At 48.1% G+C, this 18173-nt stretch overlaps 1 protein-coding gene across 1 annotated transcript in view; it reads left to right on the forward strand.

Moving 5' to 3' along the window:
• LOC106806833 (protein SCAI-like) overlaps positions 1-17160 on the forward strand; it is a 28239-nt gene extending 11079 nt beyond the window's left edge. Inside the window, exons 4-14 of the mRNA XM_014808956.1 lie at positions 266-364; positions 7080-7188; positions 8688-8786; positions 8955-9107; positions 9411-9533; positions 9942-10140; positions 10395-10485; positions 11650-11804; positions 12348-12521; positions 13009-13109; positions 15227-17160. Of these exons, the coding sequence (XP_014664442.1) occupies positions 266-364; positions 7080-7188; positions 8688-8786; positions 8955-9107; positions 9411-9533; positions 9942-10140; positions 10395-10485; positions 11650-11804; positions 12348-12521; positions 13009-13109; positions 15227-15367 (1444 nt within the window). The 3' untranslated portion in view covers positions 15368-17160. The remainder of the gene's footprint in view (positions 1-265; positions 365-7079; positions 7189-8687; positions 8787-8954; positions 9108-9410; positions 9534-9941; positions 10141-10394; positions 10486-11649; positions 11805-12347; positions 12522-13008; positions 13110-15226) is intronic.
• The last annotated feature ends 1013 nt before the right edge of the window (positions 17161-18173 follow it).

The following is an 18173-nucleotide window of genomic DNA, read 5'->3' on the forward strand; positions in this document are numbered from 1 at the left end:
ATAGTATAGTATATATATATATATATATATATATATATATATATATATATATGTGTGTGTGTGTGTGTGTGTGTGTGTGTGTGTGTATATATATATATATTCAATATACAATACACAGCCTTCATGTCGATATGGTGAAGTGGCTATTGTGTACACGATGTGATATTTTAAAGTCCGTATTCGCCGCGTGTTTTTGTCGTCGAGAGCTAGCGATCTGTATAGCCTCACTGAAGCACGCCCCATTTCGTTTCCGCGCTTCTTTCAGCTTGAGAACCAGCGAGACGAATTACCTCAACGAAGCGTTCTCGTTCTACTCTGCCATCAAGGCCCGCGCGTACTACTCCAAGGCGACGCGGGAAGACAGGTGAGTGAGGGGGCGTCTCTATAGCACGTATTATGTGTCGAGTGTGATATCCGGGAATGTTTAACTATAACTATAATATATTTTAATGTAATATAATCAAGAACCCATTAACCCTTCTATAATGGGGGTTAATGAGCTCTTGATATAATGTATTATAATATAATATAATGTGATATAATATAATCATACAATAGATATTATACTACAATTAATGGCGCTGACAGTTTGTCTAGCGCTCGGCGAGTCGTAATGGATTGATGTTCGCGGGCGTTCTATTCGGTGAAGACCTCATCAGTCGTGATTTACGCAGCGAGTGTATGTGTGTGTGTGTGTGTGTGTGCGCGGCCGCCTATTGTCTGCCTTGTACCCGCACGTTTACTACGCGGTCGGGTTACGGCATGTGCACACAGCAGTGGGTGTTGCTATCCCCCGGGCGTAGAGGGACAGTCACGTGATACTGTTGACGTATACTTCAAAGTCCAAATCTTCCACAGAAAGATTCCACAGTCATACTTCCGTACTAGACATGGCCTTATATCCCTAACCCTAACCCTAACCCTAACCCTAACCCTAACCCTGATCCTAACCCTAATCCTAACACTAGTGCTGCCACATTGCGGTACTGTCCCTCCACGCCCGGGGGATAGCATTTCCCCACAGCAGTGGCTCCGCATCGCGCTTTAACTCCATTTCGAGCGATGCAGCAACAATCCGCAACAATAATAGAACAATCCGACTGCGTTTCCTACGTGATGTTTCGCTGCACTGCGCGGGTTAATGCGCGGCCGCCGGCGCGCCTTCTCCGGATTCGAAACGTAAATGCTGCGAGTGAGCTTTCATGGCTCTCGGTGGATGCGCCTTTATTGTGGCGGGAAGTTGGGAACCGTAACTCGCCGGTAGTCTCGGCTGACGTTCTGCCGGCAGTCGAGTGGTGTCGGCTCAACTCGGCTGCCGCGGCGGGGAGGCTGCAAAAACCCGCCGTTGCGCGCTGGAAATTTGGTTCGGTCGTTCGCGAGATTCGGATCAGTTATCGAATGTTGGCTTTTGTGTCCCTTCACGGACGTTTAGTCTTCAATTGCCATGCTGTTTTACTGTTAACTAGATTGTGTGGTAAACGCAATGATACTGTCTGTAGCCTGCTGTCTGTCTGTCTCTCTCCCTCTCTCTCCATCTCTTTCTCTCGTTCTCTTTATATTTTTTATCGTATTTCTTCGTATGCCTCCTTTCTCTCGCTCTCGCTCTCTCTCTCTCTCTCTCTCTCTCTCTCTCTCTCTCTCTCTCTCTCTCGCTCTCTCCTCTCTCATCTCTCTTCCTCTCTCTCTCTCTCTCTCTCTCTCTCTCTCTCTCTCTCTTCTTTCTCGCTCTCTCTCTCTCTCTCTCTCTCTCTCTCTTCTCGCCTCTCGCCTCTCGCTGCTCTCTCTCTCGTCTTTCTCTCTCTGCTCTCTCCTCTCTCTCTCTCTCTCTCTCTTCCCTCTCTCTGTCTCTCTGCTATTTTTCACATTTCTTTATAAGCCATTAGGAATCAAGTGCTTCATGCTTGTCCAGCAATAATGCTTGTTCAAATTTGCTTTCAGACACCATTAGGTATCCTCACTAAGCATTTGTTTAACGGCCAGGTAGAGAATAGCCGAACTATATAAATCGACGAGCGGCCTGCTGTCCGCCAGTGATGTTCTAGCTTCCTCTAGCCTGTCACTCACTTTTTCCCTCGTTGCTTTGGTGTGTGTGTGTGTGTGTGTGTGTGCGTGTGCGGCGGTAGCGTGTGCGTGTGCCCGACGGCTGCTCAAGGTGGCGGCGGCTGTGCGTGTGTGCTGTGCGTGTGCGTCCGTGCGTGCTGCGTGCGTGCGTGTGCGGTTCGTGGCTGCGCGCGTGTGCGACCGTCTGCGGCTCCGGTGCATCGGCGCGGGCGGGTCCGGCTGCGCTAGGTGTGCGTGTGAGTGAGTGCCATTTTTAGCTCATCTGATCGATAGTCAGCATCGCAGCTTAGATAGAATCGCATGCTATTGTCCGTCCGTCCGTCCGGTCGTGCGTACGTCCGTTCAACAGTCCCCCCCCCCCCCCGCCTCTCGCCCCGCTGTTGGGCACTAAAATCTAAACGGCTCACGTACGGTTCACGATATTCGGGACCGTGGGGGGAGGTGGGCGGTAATCGAAAACGAGGTCGGGCCATGTCGAAGCTGGGGCCGTCAAAGACTCAAAGGTCAAGAGTTGTAAAAAAAGGGGAAACATTACCCTCCTTAAAACTTAAGGTATTAAAGAGGAAATGCAGAATTGCGCACAAATTCTACAACGGCTCGACCTTAGGCTCGTGATAGTCGTGTTATAGATCATGGTAGGAAAAGCCATCACTGGTGGGCCGAAATTGGAGGTCACAGCGTCAAAAGTCATGGGGACACCCGAGGGCAGATTTTAGACATTTTCTGAGGACAATGGATCTGACGTGAGCGATTGAAAAATTCTTTTTGTTTGCAGCGGTACGTGGCCATTTTTATGCGTTTTTATTGAAAGGACCATGAAAATGTTTTCCGGCTGAATATGGCAAGAGTACAGGTCGGATAACCTTTTGACCCTCAAGAGGAGGGTAAACATGGATTTGGTTGACTGGTTAACAAAGACTGAAGCTGCCCTTTTGCTATTGTGCGATGTGACGGGCTACAGTTGCACAGTTTCAATTGCAAGACAAATGTTTGTTTGAAGCAAGGTTATGCTCTTTAAATCATACTGAGTTTCTAAAGCAATCTGGTATTAGCACCCTGAGTAGCACCCTGTATTAGCACACCTGTTAGATGAACCCTGAACTGCTCGCGTGGGTAGGCAAAAACATGGGAAGGCAGGCCGCAATTACGCATGGCATCGGGTGGTGAACTGGCCAAATATTCTATCATAATTATTGGCCTGGCCTACTGCAGAATGCAGATGGTGTTAACTCACAGCTGAGCGAAATCTCGCCGCCTGAATATACTTGGATTTCAAGGCAACTCAATGGAGTTGAGGTTATCAACGCCACGAAGGGTTGATGCCATCTTCATTATGATTACACTTGCAGACGCGCCATCTCGCGTCAGACCTATGGCCTAGTTTAAATTAGATTATTTTAATGTAAACTTTGTACATGTAGACGAATAAATAGTACAGAACTATGACGTACCCCGGGATGTAATAACTATATTTACTTTTATCTTGAATCTTAACACATATTCATGTAGCTATGGCCGTGCGTACTCCCTTTAGCCAGTATGCGAACCATACGCTGTTACCCCCATAGAAATATTAGTAGACACTATATGTTTATCCATTTTATGGCTGCTTACACTCAGGACGGCCGCGCCAAAAATAGAAACGAAAGTATTATTTGAGACGGTGGCCAGTTAAAAGCATCCGCTGGCTGTTTTTATTTATTTATATAATTTAAGAGAGAGAGAAAGTCTAAGCATAAAGAGCGAGAGAGATGTAGAGAGTTAGTAAATTGAGACAGGGACAGGAGAAACGGTGATACGGTTGTATTCTGCGAGCAGGAAAACGGGGTACAATTAGGTCGTTCGAGATCGTGGTGGCAAGGGGATGGGAGTGGGAGGCAGGCAGGGAGGGAAGGCGCGAAGGCAGGGGAGGGAGATAAGGAGGTAAGGGGTGGAAGTGTAGAGGCAAGGCGGAGTGAAGTGGCGAGCAGGGGGGAGGGAGGGGCAGGAGGAGGAGGGAGCGTGAGTGGACGCAGGGCGGAGGGAGGTGGGAGAGAAAGAACCCGCCCCCTCTAATTAAACTTGGAGATCCATGCTCATATGTTGAAATCTTTTATTGTCAACGTCAAATGTCATTCATTAACTTGTATTTGAATTGTTATTATTGTTCTTGTTATAGAATTAGGCCACTCTCAGAGATTAGGTGGGTGCGAAAGTGTAGCTGATATATTTGTTCGAATTGGCTGCAAAAGTCAAACAAGAATAAAGAAGACTTATGTATAAGACGTCTTGCTATTCACAAATGAATTTATCAGCAGAACACCAGACACCAGATGAGCCCTGTCGCACTGCGGCACTTGTTCAAATATCACTAGTTGCCGAAATAGTCCAGATATTTTCTTGAGGCCACACTGAAGACTGAGCCTGGTGGTGTAGTTTAGGTTTGTGATGTACTCCAATTAGGTTCGTTAATTAGATGGACTTTAGCTTGCTAGTACTACACCTACCATTTATAGAAGCCTCACTAACTTGCTCGTCTTTGAATACGCTTAATATTTGATGCATCTTTATTGATTACAGTGCACAATCCATTCGTAATAGAAACAAAACTAGTTATCTCGGCTCGTGGGATAGAATCGTATAAATCCCATAAAATATATAATCCTGAAATGCTGTACGTGCTAACGCGAACCACGAAACGAGAATGATCAGAACTCGGCAGCGGAGAAGGCCTAGCAGTCGACGCGAGGCGGATGCGGCATGCCGAATCCCAAGGCTTGCGCTTCCTCTTCGTCTCTGCTCTCCTTACGGCGGCTCGTCCGCCTTCCTTGTGTCTGCCTAACAAGCAGAAGTACAGCTGCAGAGTCGGGGAGGGGGGGGGGGATGCTGAAGTTAGTTTAATCCGAGAAGGCTCTGAATCGGTACAGGGCTTCAGCTTCAGACATGCTCTGGGGGGGGGGAGCACGTAACCCTTTCAGCGGTCTCTGCGTGTGTCTACTGCCGACGTGTGGCTGCATGAGCTAGAAACACTCTCACTCGACAAAAGCAGGTTGAGTGCGTGCGCACGTGTCGAGTCGGGTGCACGTAGTCCGCCCGGTGGGGCCCCTCAGCGTTTATCCCGACCACTTCTCTATCCACTCACGGAACTTCTACACGGGAGCCTTTCAATTAGAAGCATCACTGAGCACTCGCCACTGAGCACTCTTTCGCGGCAGATGCAAGGTGTTAGGCTAAAATGCGAAGTCCCTGGTGACGACCGATTGCGGAAGATCTTGAAAAAATTGCCGCATGCTGCATCGCTGCTCTGTCGTGGGGATCGAAATGTGAGACAAGGAAAAACGAGCTGTACGCGTGGTTTTTACTTTGCTAACTAAACTGACCAAATATGAGTTTTTCTCTGGCTGAACTAACCTTGTTTACAATTCAAATTCAATTATCTAACAGAACATCGCTGTTTGATGTGCACACAAGCGGAAGACCATTAGCAGCCCAGGGCGTAATATATCGTGTGATATTTGGCCGGAAAATAATTTACTCAATCGTATTTAAATGTCAGAGTAGCAAGCTCAATTTCATTAATTTTAAATTGAAATTGTTCTGGCAGTGAGCTTAGTCATTAGCGTTATTCACACTGCAATGGAAACGCAAACGTAATATGACAAAATTATAAAAACCATCAATATTTTTAGGTAAATTAGTTGCGTTTTATACTACGTCTACTACTACTACTACTGCTACTGCTACTGCTACTGCTACTGCTGCTGCTGCTGCTGCTGCTTGCTGCTACGGCTACGGCTACGGCTACGGCTACGGCTACGGCTACGACCACTACTACTACGTATTGTTTGTCTTGTTGCAATAGGGATATTGAAAAATATGATTTTACAGTTGTCGGGTTTTCTGTTGCTGCATGCCGCACCTAGCTAGGGAATCACAATGGTTGCGCTAATGTGTTTTGGTTTAGCGGGGAATAGCAGAACGATTTTTAATTGCTAATCGATTCCATAATAAATTAATATTTTAAGTTGTCGTATTAACATTATGCCAGCAACAGAGTTAGCACCAGTAATGGTAAAGTGGTCCATGTGTTTTCGAAAAAAAAGAAGTTCTGCACGTCGCTGTGTGTTTACCGCTTATTTTTAACCTGGGGATGACCACTTAATCAGGACATTTTCGTGGTTAATGTGGGTACCACCATAACTAGCAGCTTTTAAAGTAGATTTTGTAAGAAATCTTACACGAGGTGGGTTACTTGGAGTCGAGGTGTAACAACATGTTGTCGTAGCTGAGCATAGGGAAGTAAGGGGGCTGGCTGCCTCGACGCACTGTCGCGCTGGAAAGACACTTCTGCGTCGGGTGGACGTAATTAATTTTCCGTCCCGTCAAATGAACGAGCCCGGTGACAGGTATATATATATATATATACTGGCGAGGAAAGAGCGTGAACATATGAGCAGAATTTGGGGAACGTACCGAACGAAATTCAACATGCGACTCACGCAAGATTTCACGTGGCGCCATTGAACCGTGATTTTTATTTCTGTCGCGCATTTTGTCGCCATCGCAAAATTACCGGCGGCGGTGTAATCAGATTAGTTTTTCGAGCAGATAGTTTCGCATTATACATAATTATATCAAGAATGTGGGTGTCTGCTGGGCGTGTGTGTGAGGTGGGGGGGTACTCGTCTGTCCACAGCTGCTGTCCCTCTGCTGGCTGCCTGCTTCACGCCATCTTCAGAAAGTTCCAGGTTTTCTCGTAACGCATGTCGCAGTGATACGATGTTTATGGATGAATCCGAAAGAATATCCGTGTTAGAGTAGCAGTGCGGTACTGATGTGTGTGTGTGTGTGTGTGTGTGTGCGTGCGTGTGTGCGTGCGTTCGTGAGTGTCTGCATGTATGCTTGCATGTGTCTTCCGTGGACGCTTCCTGCCTTGCGATACCCAGTGCACAGCATGCTGCAGTCTCGCCCGCATGATGCCTTCGCAACGTGCGCGCACCTACGTGTGTGAAATGTGTCTCGTGGTTTTTCACTCACAGCATCTCTGGCAGGCCAGACTTAATGGTGAAGAAGCTGCGCTACTATGCGAGGTTCATCGTTGTCTGCCTGCTGCTGAAGAAGATGAAGATGGTGCGGGAACTAGTCAGGGTAAGGCTCACCGACTCCTTCTTTCTTCCCACCTAGACGAGCTGTGCAATAAAAATAATGTCATAATGTAAATATTAAAACTTTGAAAAATTTGAAAAATATAAAAGATGCATGAAAAATAAAATAAAGTATTGTGAAAAATATGAAATATATAACTGAGATTCGCGTGATAAAAGAATCGCATGAGGTGAAGGGAGCAGTCATGAAGGAGGGTGAGAGGGAGTGGTTGCGAGATGAAAGGACAGTGGATCTAGTAAAAGGAAGAGGGAGAAGGAGAAAGCAAGTTTCTAATTTTATTCACGAGTACTTATTCTTTTGTATTTCTACAAGGAATGAGTAGTTAAACATTAAGCCAGTAACCGCAAGAGCTTCTGAAATTATAATAATCATCACTGTTATTAACTCCAACAACATTTTTTAATCTTCATAGCTCTTATAACTCCAGCAAACATTTTGATCACTGCTGCTTTAACGACTTCAGCAACATTGTTATGCTTTGTTGCTGTTATACGACCAGCAACATAATTATTCCTGTCATTGCCAACTTCATTGCGAGGACTGTCCAGTTCATGAATTTAAACGTTGCGTTGCTAACGGCTGCATTCATGCCGGTGATCGCTAAAGTATCTGTGAAGGATGAGGCCTTTCATGCTGTCATCTAGAATAAATGTCTCTTTAAGATGGCCAGGAAATAATCAGCGCAAATGGCCGCCGCCGCGAGCATAATTCGCCGGCTGGCCGTGCCGTGCCAGATAACGGCACTGTACGTCGCTATGGCCGCATCGAGGAAATAAAACCTGGACGGTTAGCGGCTCCCGCCGCGGCGATTCCGCCAGAGCCGCCTACTTACGCTTAGACATCCTCACATTGTTGCCTCTACACGGGAGAGCCCGGCAAGAGCCTTGTGGGGAGGGGGGTATGGGATTGCGGAGAGTAGCTTTGCACTTGCGAACAGGAAAGCGGGTATTTACGCGAAGACATCCTCGCATTCTCGCCTCCGCATGGCAGGGTCCATCAAAAAGCTTGCAGGGGCGGGCGAGGCGGGGTGTACGGGATTGCGGAGCGTGGCTTCGCGTTTGTGAACGGGAAAGCGGGTGTTTCCTTATATAGCTAGTGCTACTTATCGAACCCATCATGGCGGGGATCCCGCGTGCACGTTGCTAACGAAGCGCGCGGCAACCGGCGGGGCTTGCGTCTGCCGCCCGCCGCCAGCAACTGCTTATTAGCGGAGTCCGCAGGCAGATGGTCGACGTAAATGTCGGCGTGTGTGCGCGCGCGTGCGATGCCGTTAAAAGCCCCCGAGTTAATTTTCCTAAGTCGGAGAGCGCGTTGCGAATTCTGAAAGGTTTCTATATTAGATTTGGGGCCGGGTTCAGTATGTTTTTGATGTGTAGTGGATTACGGTTTCGTAGAAATGCTCACTACTGATGTCGATTTTCTTTGACTGGTTTTGATGTCGGTCATCTGCTCACCGATTTCGTCCTTGTTCATTAATGCAGGAGTTGTCACGCCAGATTGAGGACTACACTGCCACCTATGAGCCAGATGATCAACTAGAGTGGTCGCTAGTACTAGGTGAAATCAAAGGCTTTGTTGAGGTATGCAGGCACTTTACTCGTTGAGAGTGGCGAGCATGCAAGCGTGGAGATTCATGGCAGTGTGATTCTGCTTTAATTCTAAAGTTGTCTTTCGTAATCGTTCGGAGTTGATAGATCACTGACAACCTAATCACCGAGGATTGATGCTAGTTGTACCTTTTTACACAGGCTGATAACTTGGCAAAAGTATTAGACACAGATCTGAATGCTCTTGTGTTGACACATCGACTTAGCCCGCTCAATCTGCCACCTATTGAGAAGGGAATGCCCGTTCCATTCACTCTGCAAGAAATACTTATTATAGGAAATTGTGCTGAGCAGGTATGCATTCTATGTAGATCATCTAATGTCCATTATTTACATCTCATAGGTTTCAATTCTTGGTCATTGTCTCAGTAGTCAGTTTGCATTAACGTGCGGGTACCATCAATCAATCGTACTATCGTGTGTACTATCATCAAGAGTAGTGATTGTAGTATCGTGTAGGATGCTCACAAAAGGCTGTAGTAGCAACGTTAGCACCCATGTTAGCACTTACCTATAGAGCATCTGTTGGTCACTACAAACTAACTCTCCCGCGGTCATCGTCGACGTTAATTGGCCGCTCGGCATTCTCTCATCCAGATCAAATTCAGCGAGTTGACGTTGGACATGTACAGAATGTTGCAGACGTTTGAGAGGGAGCCCCAGGAGGAGGTCAGCCCGCAGATGTTTGACCAGTCCCCCGCGCCCGGACGCCCACCGCTCGTGAGTACGGCATGCGCCGAGGTCGATTGGCCACGCTGGTTTTATAAGCGCGCTTCTCAGGGCCGGAGGGTCGGCGAGAGATTGCCATCGAGGGATGGCGATGTCGATCTCTGTCGTACGCCTGTGTTGATTCGAGCTCGCTCTCAGGTGCTGTGTATCCCTTAGTTACCTCTTTATGTGCGCGAGCTGCGGAGTAAATGGTAACCGCACCTGTATGTATTGTGTGCATATACGTGTTTGCATATGTGCATGCGTGCATGCGTGCGTGCGTGCGTGCGTGCGTGCATATGTGTGTGCATGCATGTGTGCGTGCATACATGCGTATGTGTGCGCGTATCCATCTGTGTGTGCGTGCATGCATGTCTGGCAGTTAATATACCCTTTTTATTCAATGTCGGTGAACAATAGGTAATACGTCAGGACACAGATGGGAGATTAGGCAAAAGAGACAACCCACACAAATACCTGCTATACAAGCCCTCGTTCAGCCAGCTATTCGTATTCCTAGCGTCAGGTTTTAAAGAGCTTCCGCCTGGGGGAGCCATGTGCGTGTATCTGTCTGCAGATGGCGCCAGCGGCTCAGGAGCATTGAAACCTTCCCCGGACAGTACGTGCTACCACATAATTGACAAATCTTTAACTGTTTCCTTTAAGCTTTCACTGCTTTGCGTGCTAGGAATGTTATCAGCTAGGAATGTTATCATTCCGACCCTTCTGGCAGATTTGCTTCGTGAGAATGATAAATAAATACTCTGCTGTCTGTTTTCTGTTAATGGGTTACGTGCTTTGCAAACACGAATTTGTACCTTCTCTTGCCACGAGGGGGCACCAGTTGTCTGATTTAAGTGCTTGGTGTTTCAGTGGCATTTGACTATGGCGGTATCAGCTGCTCCTCAAAGAAGGAACCTGAGCACATAATCAAGAAGCCTGCATCAATAAAGGACATGCATTGGTAAGAGAAATGCATGTATTCCGCTGTTAAACATTCTTGCTAGACAGGTCATGATGTCTGGTTGGTGTTTAATGGTAAGACAGCTTAGCGAAGTATGTTGGAAAGCTGTAGCCTATGAAATGGCTGTATTGATTTTGTGCGACAGTTATTGGAGTTTATAGGGATGCACACCCCCTAAGGGCTAATGGCCACTCTATATATAGCATAGGGGCAAAGTAACCATCATAAATATATATATATTTATATACGCTCAAATTCTCAGCCGCCAGACAGAAATTGGCCCAAAACACTGCCTCGCTGACGAAAATCACTGTTCTTTCATCAGTAAACTACACTTTATTGAACTAAAATGGAATAGTCTCATACAATGCGTTCAGAATAGCTTAGAATACACCAAATTGTACAATTTATTCACAAAATTGCGGAGTTTGCTTTGCTAGGACCTCGAAACGCGCAAATGCACCAAAAAAATTTACCACCTCTCAGACCTTTTTGGCCAGGGGAATCACTGTATATATATATATATATATATATGTAATATATATATATATTATATATATATAATCATAGACATAAGCTGCGTAGACACGAGGGGAAAAGTTGCGTTCACACGCTAAAATATACGCGGCTTCCTTAGCCACGGCTTGCTTAGCCGCGAATGCTCCGGCTTGCTAAGCGCGGAATCATATTCCGCGCCAACTAAGCCGCGTATATTCGGCACCACGCTGGCCGCGTATTTGATTGTCTTGTGAACCTAGACTGCTACCCGTTCGCTGCACGACGTTAGGGTAGCGTGTGGAACTGTCGACCGGGTACCAGTCTATATTATACCGCGCTAGCTAAGCCTCGAATCTCGTGTATCTCGTGTGAACGCATTTTAACAGGACTTAGCACCAACTAAGTACGGTACCAGCTAAGCCGTGTATACGTGTGAACGCAGCTATATACACTTCACTGAGAGGTATTTTCTATTTTATATTCTCATCGCTGCAATTCTCAAAACGTCGTGTAATAGTTCTAAGAGTCGAAAATGAAATTTGCAAACCGATCCAATTAAAATCCGGGCTAGACCCTTGTTGCTTTAGGATCTGGGACGTCTGCACTACGCGGCCGTAGCAATGGATGGAAGACTTAGTGTGCCTCCATTGGTTTCTCTGTTGACAGTTTACACCCAGGCGATCTATATCCGTTCTCTCGGAAGCCCCTGTTTCTAATCGTCGACAGCGACAACAGCAGCACATTCCAACACATGCCAAACCTCTTTGGCCAGCCTTTAGTGATTCTCATGTCTCCCGAGCAAGTGCCATCAAATATACATGGTGAGTAATGATGTGGAAATATCTGGGCCTAACATTGAATAACACTTTTTTTTCGTTTTCATCTTGTTTTTTTCATATCATTCGATTGACTGACTCATAGAAACATCATAAATAGATATGACATCATGAAAGTCAAAAATGTCAACGTTTTCATGACAGCTCACTTTATATGTCGTGACATTTTTGGTTCGTGACGTCGTAACTGCTTACAACGTTTCTGACGGTGGGTCCCATGAGAACGATGACGGTTAAGATGCAGTGGTAGCGATGATGAAAAAAGCAGAGGATCAAGAAAACACAAACGATCGTAATGACAAAAATGTGACCTCGTTTGTGACACGAACATTATTTGCTGACATCTAAGCCACGTCCTAAATGTTTCTTTTCCGTCATCATCCGTTCATCCTCTCATTCATCATCGACTGTTAAAAGCAATACTCCCGAAGATTCCTATCAACGATCATCTGCCGATGTCGTGTTGTCGACGGTAATTTTGCGCGATGCCGCACCAGTAATGTGACGGGTAACCGCGTCTGTCCACAGAGCAACGACACCGCGGCAATCTCTTCACACTGTTCCTACACAGTCCGCTGACAGCTTTCTGCTACGTATGCGGCATCAGCGAGATACACATAGAGCTGTGGGACAAGGCGCAGGCCGTCATACGAAAGATGTTCGTCGAGATAAGCCGTACGGTTGCGCACTCGCGCACGTTAGGTAAGCGGAGTACTCGGTCGTCGTAGCGACGCTGCCTCCATCGCCCCCCAGCGAACGGAAACGCATTACTACTGAGTTTGCTGGGACAAACCGCTTACCGTGTTGTCAGTGGACTTCCAAGTCCCTGCCGAGTACACTGATGCCGTGACAGACCATTGCGTGCCATCTCCCAGGCATTCATTCACGGACTCGGGCATTCCCGTCTCAAAAATTCTGCGCCGTTTTCGTTGATCACTCTGTGCGCGTTTTGAGAGATGATCGCGGGTATGGTGCACAGGTCTCATGGGTGTGCCCACACCGTGCTCGATCGGCTCTCCCGTGACTACGTTGCTACAGCGGAGTGAGTGCTACGTGTGAGCAGGATAGCTGAGCACGGCGGGCATGCGTCGCGGTCTCAGGGTGGCGGTCGCGAGCCGAGTCACGAGCGCGTTTATGGGCAATTGATTAATTCAAGTTGAGACAATTGATTTGCGCCATGCCGTTTCAGACACGTCGTACCTGCAGTTCTATGGCGACGACTTTCTGCGCCTCGTCATCCTGCGCTTCATCTTCTGCTGCAACGTTGTCTACCTGCACCGGGGCTTTAAGGTATGCAGGCGGGTGGTGGTGTGGGTTTAACACGCAGGTATAGGGTTGCCGGTTATACCTGATCCAGGGCTTTAAGGTACGCGGGTGGGTGGTGATGGTAGTGGTGTGTGGGGTGGTGGTGTGGGTTTAACACGTGGGTATAGGGTCGCCGGTTATACCTGCGCAGGGGCTTCAAGGTATGCGGGTGGGTGGGAGGTAACACGCAGGTGGTGGTGGGGGTAGGGTCGCTGGTTATAACTGCACCAGGGCTTCAAGATACTCATGCGGGTGGTGGTAGTGGTGGTGGGTGGGTGTGGTGGGGTGGGGTGGGGTGGATGTGTGTGTATAGGGGGGGGGGGTAACACGTGGGTGTAGGGGCGCCGGTTATACCTGCACAGGGGGTTCAAGGTACGTGGATGGGCGGAAGGATTAAAATGCGGACATAGAGTCGTAGGTCCTACCTGCACACGGGCTTCACGGTATGCGGGTGGTTGGGTTAGTTAACACGTGGACGTAGGGTCTTAGGTTCTACCTGGCAGATGCTTTAAGTTACACGAGTTTTTATGGGGGTTAATGTAAAAATGTAGGGTTGTCCGTCTGCGGTGGATCGTGTTAAAAGGCGTGTGTGACTGTGTACGATTTTTTCTTTCACCATCAGGAATTGCTCTTCGCCCATTTCCCCCAGGCTGTTAGCTACTAAATTTCTATCGAATAGGTTTATGTTCGTTTTAGCCGCACCACATATTTTTTCCTACCGAGGCCCGCTGTTCAATTTTGGATCAGCTTTATGCTGCAATCTGATTAAGTAATCAATTTGCGATCTCAAATGAATAGATTCTGCCTGCGTTTACCATTTTAAGTGAGATCAGTTAATCTTTGCAATTAGGACATAATTAATTATGTATTATCTTTCGTGAGTAGACTAAATTCAATTTTTAAGAAGGGGGTTTGTGAGATTGTGTCTGCACTGGCTTGTGGAAATAGAATGTAGGAAGAAATGTGTGTGCGTGCGTGCGTGCGTGCGTGCGTGCGTGCGTGCGTGCGTGTGAGTGTGTGCAAGCGCGAACACGCATGTATGTACATCAGGAGTAGATAATAGGGAAGGAGTGTGACTTCAATTAACAAGGAAAATTCGTCATTTACTAGCCTTAGAATACCTACGATTTACTACGCGTAACTCAACCAACTTGTACACAGTACATTCGCCTAGCATCGTGCGAAATCGTTTCCTCATATACACCAGCAATTCAGAGATACAGACTAAAACGTACGACACGATTATCCATTCTTTGGCCATCAATCCGAACGTATTCCCCGCCGAACTCGAAACAAAAGGCAGCTACTAACGCACTGTCGCTCACTCGGCGAGATAAGTTTTGACCCAGCATACAGCTACATATCGGCATACAGCTGGTATGCCCCCCACGCACGCACACCTACCGCAATCAGCACCAGCTCCAGCTCCAATCTTCCAGCGAGCCACACCGCTTCACCGTGTGAGCAAGAGTGCGTTAGTAGCTGCCTTTTGTTTCAAGTTCGGCGGGAAATACGTTCGGATTGATGGCCAAAGAATGGATAATCGTGTCGTACGTTTTAGTCTGTATCTCCGGATTGTGGGTGTATACGAGGAAACAATTTCGCACGATCCTAGGCGAATGTACTGTGTACGATTTGAGCTCAAGTTGGTTGAGTTACGCGTAGTAAATCGTAGGTATTCTAAGTCTAGTAAATGACGAATTTCCCTTGTTTATTGAAGTCACACTCCTTCCCTTTTATCTACTCCTGATGTACATCCATTATGTGTGCGTGCGTGCGAGTATTTGTAAAACTGTGCAGCATGCCCACAACAAGTGCGTAGGCCTGATTTGTGTGAGAAGATGTAATACAATCATAGAACCCCGGCCGTAGATATGTCAGCAGCCTGTGCAGCATGCTATTCATCCTCCCTATGGCTTCTATATCCCCCCACCTTCACATCGTGCATGCGGAATAAATGTGAAATCCCCATGCTCATGCACAGTAGAGCAGGGGGGACGTATGCCATAAGGGGAATGTATACGATACTACACCTGCACACTTGCGCACAGCTTGTACACCTGCAGGAGCTCACGTAGAGTTGTTCGTCGTCTCTGCTGCAGGGATTCACGCCGCTGTGCCAGCCTCCGATTCCGCGCGACGAGTTCCTCGACAACGTCGCTCTCCACCGATACGTGTTTGACCTCGCCACGATGCTGAACGTGCGATCGCAGCTGCAGGAGGAAAGCGGAGTCGGCGGATAATCGCGAGACGACGCTAGGCGACCCGCGCTGGTGTGCTGACGACGCGGCACGGCGGCCGCTTCTACGCTCGCGAAGAGACGTACGCGTTTCCGACGTGCGCGTTTCCGTGGCCTGTTGGTGCGGTTTAGACGCGGACGACTTGGCGTCGGGTTGTCGCGCCGGGTTGGGGTGGGGCGCGCGGTCTCACGCAGTGAGAGTCACGCTCTGTTCGACGCTGTAACGAGATTCCATCGTTAGCCCCTCATCAAGAGTCTGTCTCCCACGCGGTAATCGTCGAGGCACCGTCCGAGTCGCCGAGTCTGGCGCGCATTCTCGTCGGAGGCGAAGGATGTTGGCGACGGTGAGGGGCGGCGGCAGTCTAAAGTCAGGCCGCACGTGCTCAGGCGGTGGCATGCTCGCGACGCCCCCTGGCGTCGGCCCGTCACCCGACTCGGCCACTCGCGGCATCTGCGTTGTACAATGCTCACTCTTCGCTGAGATGTTACTGGAAGGTTGCGACATTTCGGGGTGGGTTTGCTGTTGTCAAATGCGTGGCACCATGTCGAATCTTGCCAACGTAGCGAAGGAAGGATGGTATCTCTCTCTCTCTCTCTCTCTCTCTCTCTCTCTCTCGCTCTCTCTTTCTCTCTCGTGTTGCAACCCTCGTCGGCAAACTCCCACCGCCACGTCACGAAGCAAGAAGTCATAATCGTGCGTTTTATTTCTTGGTGATTCACACGTTCACGATGCGCTTCGTGCACACGTAGCTCTACCTGTGTAGCCGCTTCGCTCCCGCTACAGGGGGGTTCCCGTAAGCAGAAGCAAACGGGCTACACTGGTAGAGAGAGCTACGTGTACCGAAACTAGAGCGTGGGTTAATGGCGTCTTCGTTCATTCATATCAAATATGAATGCGACGCCATGTCTCGCACCGTGTGTTCGTGTGCATTTCTCTTATTGGCAAAAGCTCTTAGCCATGTACGTGTCTGAGAGTTCCCCAGTAATAACAACTCCGCGGGGAGACGTTGAACCCTGCGAACCGCATTATTTCGGTTGTGAACGAAGTGAACAGTACTTAATATTTTAAAAAACTGCCTCCGACCAAAATCTGCAGTAGCGGATGCCGTATACACGAAAGCGTTATTTTTGCGTTATACTGCAGCAGACCTACATTCCCAACGATGGGCAGCGTGTTTTCTAGTTGGTTATGAACCGAGGTGGATTTGTCATGCTGTTTGTATGTGTGGTTGTTTAGCAAACGTCTGACTGTACGGTACAGCACCTGCGATGCGTATGTAGTCAGTCGGTTGTCCCCTGCTGTTATTGTTAAATGTTTTTGCTCACTTCTCTGAGGTGTGCAATTATATATCTAAAGAGGAAACACCGCACGCGTATCTTTGCTCCAGTGATCACTTGTGCCTGACTCCTCGCTATGCAGATTTGTCTTGCGCTAAAAAACAAGTGATCGTGTCTGGGCAAAGTGCTGATTTACAGCTAGTATAGGTTACGTGAATAGTATGGTATACTGTTGTTAGTAACATTCCCCTTGTGTCCTTAGACCTAGTAGATTGTTGATAGGCTAGTTTCACCCGAGTTTGTCCCGTTATCGGTACGTACTGTTATGGTCGTTGAAATTTTAATTATGGCTGATTCTGGTAGCACGCAGTGGTCGCACTGCTGGACAGGATAGAGGTACATTCCTAATTATACGCCGCGTATGCTACATTCCAGGTTTATTAACGCTCAGGCGTGTGTCTGTGTGTATGCGCGCGCGCGTGCGTGCGTGCGTGCGTGCGTGCGTGTGTGTGTGTGTGTGTGTGTGTGTGTGTGTGTGTGTTCGATCGGGTTGCATGGGAGAGGAAGATATATTCTCCGCTTTCGATTTGTAATAGCTCCGTTTTGACTACCGCGTTCTCTGTGTTTGCTGCCGCGTTTCACACGCACGCGTAATCTCGTTGTTAAGTCGTTTGTTTAGCGAGCTTCTTCTTAGCGGGCGGGGGGGGCGTTTGGCTCTTGGTTAGGTGCGAGATCGGATTAGCATTCATTTCGCGATGGCAGCCGGCGGAGCAATAATTTACTTAATTTGATGCGCGCTGGCATGAGCGAGCGCAGCGACTGCCTGTGCAGATTAACGTACGCGCCACTTCTCCACAGTGGCCGAGAAACTGGCTTAGCGCACGAATGCAACGAGTGCCTTCCGTTTTAAACGGGGATTTAGCTATGATTAAGCTGCGATGCTGTTTTGCTATTACTAGCATGTCCGCTGAGCGGTTGGCCGGTGGCGACGCGGCTTGACGCGTGTCTAGGCACAATTTGTCCTAGGCAACAGTTTCTAAATCGCGGCAGAAAGTCATCTAGTGGGTGGGTCGATACATGCAGCACTGCCGTCTATGATGCGCGTAAGTGAGTTCGTTTAGCAACGCTTCCGGGCCATTGTTCGCGTGCTGAAGTTGCAAGCGTTGGACAGCCGCATCCTTCCGCGTTGCGTCTCCAGAGAGCTTGCGTGGCAATTGCCGGCGATGCAAGATACTTCGCGAAAAAAAATATCATGTTGCTTTACGTAAAGAAAGGCTGTGACACGATCCACGCCAATGTTTGATAGCTTACCTTGCATTTACGTCTATAATTATTAATTCCTATTTGTTTCGATTGTGAAAATCAAATGTAAAGCCGGTTCGCGTAGGTTGTGGCGGAGAAGGGGCAGCTTCCAAGTGGGCCAACTGGTGTGCAGTAACGCTCAACTTCCTATAATCACGCTCTGCTCGCTCTCTACTTCTCTTTTTTTTTCCCTCTCCTCTCTCGCCTCTCTCTCTCTCTCTCTATATTAG

The sequence above is a fragment of the Priapulus caudatus genome, unplaced genomic scaffold, assembly GCF_000485595.1.
Source record: "Priapulus caudatus unplaced genomic scaffold, Priapulus_caudatus-5.0.1 Scaffold181, whole genome shotgun sequence".
In the NCBI taxonomy this organism is placed as follows: domain Eukaryota; kingdom Metazoa; phylum Priapulida; class Priapulimorpha; order Priapulimorphida; family Priapulidae; genus Priapulus; species Priapulus caudatus.